The following is a 6,700-nucleotide window of genomic DNA, read 5'->3' as shown; positions in this document are numbered from 1 at the left end:
TCTTTGTATGCCAAGAGCTTTCCCAGCCTGAGGCACTTGGTAGGCACCTATTTACCACTAAGTCCAAATGATATTCAGGTTACAGGCCAATGAGGACTCCAGAGCAAGGTGTGTTCAGAGCACGCTGAAACCATGAAAACAAGGTCCACATAGAATACAGTGTTATGATAACTGCATTTTGGTGTCCGATATCCTTTTCTAAACTTTAAGTTAGAAATAAAAAACCCCTAGATGCTCACTGATTTAGGTATAAATGGATACTGAGTCCTTTAGGCTGCATACTCAAAGTGGCCAAATGTGGTACAAGGCATATTCTCACAGTTCCAAAAATTATAGGAAATGCTGTATTTCTGGTCCACACCAGAAGGGTCCCTGTTCTTAGTGAAGCCTTTATCCTTGACCTATGTGTCCAGCAAAGTAACACATGAACTTCATGCACAATTAACTTACTGCGTTGTCAGATTCACAGTTTTTGAAGAAAGATTACTATCTCTTGGTTTCCAACACTTTCAACTAGAAGTAACTTTGCATACTTTAAAGCAAAACTTTACAACTTTGAAACAAAAATAGACTTTCTTTGTTTGGTAGAAACAACCTTAAACCCCCGAAATTCTGGCTGACCTCTCTTGTCAAGAGACTAGCAATAACATTCTCAGTAACATTATTAAAATTTCACTGCTTATAACCTTAGTTTACCGACTCCACATGCAACCAGTGCATTTGATGAATAGTCAATTTTATTGCAAACAACTGGTCACAACAGTTGGCTTAAAAAAAAATGAAATAAACCCAAAGCTGTCTTGCAAGACTCAGTGTAGTAAACCTGATGGACAAAATCGCTTCACAATAAGAAAGTTCCATAGATCAAGACAGATGCAATACTGACTTGTGCAATACTGACTTTGGCAAAATGGGCTAATTTTTACTATCCATTCTTTTGGCAAAATAATTAGCTGGGGAACAGAGTTTTAACCCCAATTCTTACTGCTCATTCTTTGGGGAGTAAGTACAGGTGTAGGAGACTATCTAGCAGAGAGAGAGCATACTTAATATGGACATAGAGGAAATATGGGGTGAATAGTAGGTACTAACAGACACTGTCGAATAGAACTTGTAACCAATCGCATAAGTAAGGTAACTGCATGCTGGGTGGGTGGACAAAGCGAGACAGCCAATCTGAAAATGCATGATCACATGTACGGAAATAAAACAGTATGTAAGACGCAGCCAAATGTTCAATAAACGGCTTTTGCTTGAAACCATATTGGTTGGTATGCAGAGTCCGTCCTTGCACGACTACAATTGGTGACCCCGACATGATAATGATTAAGGAGGCTTGATCGCACATTGGAGGCAGGCAAGGGGCCGGTCAGGGGGGAGAAGACGAACTTCTCTGGGCGTCCGAGAGACGGGAATTGTGCACACGAATCACCTAGAAAATTGCAGGAGGGTGACCGGGAAGAATGGGAATTCCTCTAAGTAAAGAGGAAGAAAAAGTTCGGGAAATACTACTATTTATACTCTCTAAGAGAGATGTGAAGATTGATAAACAAACTGTGACTAAATTGTTGCACTGGGGACAAAGACGGGGATTTTTCAAAACCCCGAACAACGTCTTTGAATCCGGAATATGGGCCGATATGGGTCGGGACTTGTGGGACTCGGTCAGTGCTGGCTCGAAGGAAAGAGCTAATCTTCTCCCATCTGGAGACAGATTAAGACTGTTTTGGAGGATATTAAAACAGAAAAACGGGTAGTGCTTTCGGCGCAGCAAGCTTTGACCCCAGGAGCCGAGGCTCCTAAGAAGTTGTGAGCGTATCCTGTGGATGCCCAACGATTTTTGAAGGGGGGAGGATTATGAAATAATTCCTACTGCACCACCTTTACCATCTGTGCCTGCACCACCTTTACCGTTCATGCCTGCACCGCCTTTACCGTCCACGCCGCCGCCAGACGACTTCCTTGTGGAGAATGCACCGATGGAAACAGAGTCTGAGGAGTTTAAGCCACAACCGATACGAAAGGAGCCTGAATCGTCTTCTCCTGCTTCTCCTACTAACCATGAGCTACATGAGGAGTTATTACAGCAGAAGGAACAACTAAAGCATATAATGCAGATTGTGCAACAATTAGTGGGGGGAGCAGGAGGTGCGAGGGGAGCAGAAGGCGCAGGGGGAGCGACAAGCAGACCCTTAGATTTAGAAAAAACTAAGTTCTCAGGAATGCGCCGCTTAACCGATCTGCCCGGGAAAGAGCAGCCAGAGGGTTGTGGGAGGAATGGAAAGCAGGAGTGGCCCTCCCGAACCATGATCCTTCTCAGAAATGGCAAGGGATAATAAAAGAAGCCAGAATTGAGGGCGAATTTGTTCCTAATGCTTTCCCGGTGATCATGCCGGATCCCGCTCGCCCTCAACATCGGCAGTGGGCTCCATTAGATTGGAAACTCGTTCGTGAGGCACAAAAGTCAGTTCAACAGTGGGGTCTGCAAAATCCGTATGTACACGCCGTAGTTGATTCTATATTTTCGGACCAGTTGTTGACACCCTTTGACTGTATTAAGCTGACTGAAATGCTCTTAACCCCCACACAACGGTTGTTGCGGCAGGCAGATAGGGAGTCTCGAGTCGATCTTGCAATATTACAAAATCTTGACCACAATCCAAATGAGCCCTTGTTTGCAGCCACAAAGGATATGCTGTTAGGAAAGGGTCCATTTGCTGACCCCCAGATACAGGCACAACTCGACCCTGCCATTTTGCAACAATCACAAGCTCTGACCACGGCTGCGATAAAACAAGTCCCACAAATGGGAAAACCACAGCCACCATATATAACCGTTAAACAGGGGGATCAGGAGTCATTTGTAGAATTTTTGGATTGCTTGAGGGCAGCATTAGACGCGGCGCCCGGGCTAACTGCAGACATGGAGGCTACATTTGCATGGAATTGGCAACCGACAATGCAAATCGCACATGTTGAAAGTTAATTGCGGCCCTTCCCAAAACTGCTACATTAATAGACATGATAGAAGCCTGCTCTAAGGCTTCATTGGTAGAAGAGGAAGAAAGAGCAATGGTGCATGCCAAGGCCCAGGCACAGGCATTGGCAGTTGCTCTCAAACAGTTTATACCAAAAGAAAAAGGGGATAAGGGACTGAGGTCACAAAATTGCTTTCTTTGTGGACAAAGAGGTCATTTTAGGCGAGAGTGTCCCAATAACAAAGAGAAAAAGGAACCAACAATTAGCAGCAACAACAGGGGACCATCAGCAGGTACAGGCCTTGATGGGGCATGTCATCAGTGTCAAAGACTTGGGCATAGGGAGAATGAATATCAGTTGCGTTTTAGAAGGGACGAGACCCCCCTTGCCCCGCGAGCTTCGGGGGCGGGAAACTGGAAAACAAGCGCAGGGAGGGGGAGCGCTATGACACCAATACCCTCTCAAGAGCAGGCTGCCTGGCTGGTATGCGATCCGCAATGGCCAGAAGTGCTGGTGTGGACATGGTCACTGCCGTCCCAATCACCATAGAAGACAAACAAGTTCATGTAGTTCCATCCACAGCTAATGGGCCATTAGGTAATGGATTGAGTGCTTTGTTATTGGGACGATCTTCTACTTCCAGGCAAGGTATCTTAGTAATCCCCGGTGTAATCGATGCAGACTATACCGGAAATACAGGAATCATGGTACAGGCGATACAACCTTCAGTTCACATTCCCGAGCAGACGAGACTAGCGCAACTTGTGTCTTTCCGCGCTTGTGTGCCTCACCCGGGAGTGGACACTAGAGGGGATGGAGCATTTGGTTCGACGGGATCTCCTCATGTATATTTTACCGTGCCAATTACCAAAAGAGGCCTGTAAAAGCGGTAGCATTTAAGGGGCCGGGTGGAAACACCATGCACTGTAATGCATCTTTATAGGATACCGGGGCAGATGTAACCATTGTTCCTGGGTCGGCATGGCCCCATAATTGGCCCCTGGCCAGTTTGAATACACCAATAATGGGAGTGGGCGGAGCACAGCTGACTCACATCAGTGATGAATTTGTAACGGTATGGCCTGAGGAGGAACCCTCGAACAAGGCTAAGGTTCGCCCTTACGTTATGAACACTTCAATATGGTTAATTGGGCGCGGTGTGTTGTCGCAATGGGGCATTCAAATATCAAATGAGGGTTTTGTGGGGTGGCCATTGAGGGGCAACGAATCCTGAAATTATCATGGGTGTCTAAAGAGCCAGTCTGGATTGATTAATGGCCGCTATCGGATTAAAAGCTTGCCCATGTGGAAGAATCGCATGGAGAAGGAATCAAATTCAGAAGACGACCCTGGTGGTTCAACACCCTTGGTCATCATTGACGAAGCCATTTACATGCCCCGAACATAAAGGACAGTGTTGACCTTGGGTATTGGTTGCATGTGGGCTGTGTGGGGTAGAGTGTGGAAGTCATATCAAGGTTCCGGTATTACGGTCGGTGTGGCTTTGGCAGTGGGAAAAGGTAAAAAGGGAAAGATGGCTAGTTTGGAAGCATAGGCAGGAGCAAAAACAGAAGGAAAAACAACAAAAATGGGAGAAGCAACAATAGGTCTATCAAAGATGAGGATCTAAAAGTTTGTAATATGGAACATTTTAGGAGTAGTTGGTAGCTCAGCCATTCATCAGATTAATCCCAGGCGTACTTGTCTGATTGGCGCAGGTATGGAAGGAGCTATCCCCCGTGCTGCCCGGTGCCACAATAAAGAATACCTGCTTAATAACACTGAGTTGTTATTGAGTTTTCTCAGATTCAGTCAACCCAGATGTGACAATCTCTGTCCGGCTGCAGAAACCGCTGAGGACAGGGACTCCCTAGGCGCGCCTCGGGACCTTTTCTCGGGGGGACTCCCTGACTCATCTGGCTTGCTGCAGGGGCGGACAAGGACCGTCTACGGAAAAAGGTATTCTTTCTGGTTCTGGTTCAGTTATACCCTCTGGAAGGTGTCCGTAAAACGTAGGAGACATCCTACGATGGACACTGTACATCTGGCAAGATAGTGCATAGCATTTGATCTGGAACGTACTCTGGTCTGGTTCTGTAATTTCCTCAGTGCTCGCACTGTGAACTGGGTCGGCATTGTTGTTAACATGTACTTTGATCACTGACATTGATATTTGACTACGTGAATTGGAACTTGTCTGATACATGTATGATACTGGATTTTAGTCTGTTTAATGCTATAGTTGCTGTTGTAGTAATCATAGTTGCAAGTGTCCCCTTATGTCCTTTGTGTGAATGGTCTAAAGGAGCTCCTTGTGTGATAGTGTAAAAACCGGTTATCTGTATTTGAATGCGTGAGTGAGTGAGACGCAGTGTTACTGTGAAGCGAGTGTGGAGTCCTGATCCGCGGTTCCGTAACCTTATGAGGGGCCCGGCCGAAGACAGGGGAAGCAACTGGGAACTGTTCCAAGTGCGTATCTGTGAAACAGCGGACAATCAACATGGTGGGACGAAATATAGGGCAAATGGGGAATAAATCTTCCGGGTTGGCTTAAAGGGTTACTGGTGTGAGGGCTTGTTTTATTAATCGTTGTACTTTTAATATTATCATTAATACCTGTGATTTTAAGCTGTGTAGGAAAAGCACTCGAGCGTGCTGTAGCTTCTGTATTTGCTTTACAAACAAAAGAAGGGGGAATTGTAGGAGACTATCTAGCAGAGAGAGAGCATACTTAATATGGACATAGAGGAAATAAGGGGTGAATAGTAGGTACTAACAGACACTGTCGAATAGAACTTGTAACCAATCGCATAAGTAAGGTAACTGCATGCTGGGCGGGTGGACAAAGCGAGATAGCCAATCTGAAAATGCATGATCACATGTACGGAAATAAAATAGTATATAAGATGCAGCCAAATGTTCAATAAACAGCTTTTGCTTGAAACTAAATTGGTTGGTATGCAGAGTCCATCCTTGCACGACCACATACAAGCAAACTAATATTACTGGAATCTTCAAATCTCACAAATAATAAACCATAAACACAGCATTCTGGGAAGGAAAGACCACCTTTCGTGTTCAGCTTTTCTTTGCCTTGTCCTAGTTCACATACAATGCTATTTACTGTTTACTGTGGCTTAATCTTAGGAAACTTCAGCCTGAAAAACAAATGTTAATTTTGAAATCCTTTGTGTCTACACACATGTTAATTGGTAGTCGCAGATGCATTTTTTTTTTTCCTTCCTTTGATACAGGTGCTTAACTTGTCTTCTTTTCTGCAATAAAAGTTAATCCTTTGTGGGAAATAACAATAGCAAATAGAAAGACAGGTAATTATTTCTAAAGACATGAACCGATTTATTTGAAACTGAACATTTATGGACTAACCTATACCAAATTTAGAGACTTCTTCTGCAAATTATGAATGTGTAGTAAATCAGTACCCTGAGGGCACGCAAAGCATGAAAAACCAAAAGTGATGTCCCATTTTACCCATAACAATCTTCTATAAATGATTTTGTAAGATACAGCTGTATTTTGGGATGTGGGAAGAATGAGTAGTGCCTGACATACCTTATGTGCAGTGCAGAATTCTTTTTCAATTCCTTTAATAGGAAAGAAGGTAATCCTTTGTGAAAAGACTCTCATTTGTAAAAGTGAAATGGTTAAAATGTTACAGAGTGGATGATTATTCTTAATTTTTGGATTATTCTAGTTTGGC

The 6,700-nt window shown here is 44.2% G+C and overlaps 1 protein-coding gene across 1 annotated transcript; it reads left to right on the top strand.

Moving 5' to 3' along the window:
- The first annotated feature begins 2,389 nt into the window (after nt 1-2,389).
- LOC147415680 (endogenous retrovirus group K member 5 Gag polyprotein-like) lies at nt 2,390-3,528 on the top strand. Its single transcript, XM_086464825.1, is given in 2 exon segments — nt 2,390-2,930; nt 2,933-3,528. Coding segments are annotated over 2 exon segments (1,137 nt in total).
- The last annotated feature ends 3,172 nt before the right edge of the window (nt 3,529-6,700 follow it).

This window comes from Leptosomus discolor, chromosome 4 (genome assembly GCF_034619465.1).
Source record: "Leptosomus discolor isolate bLepDis1 chromosome 4, bLepDis1.hap2, whole genome shotgun sequence".
In the NCBI taxonomy this organism is placed as follows: Eukaryota; Metazoa; Chordata; class Aves; order Leptosomiformes; family Leptosomidae; genus Leptosomus; species Leptosomus discolor.
This window is presented reverse-complemented; position numbering and strand designations above follow the sequence as displayed.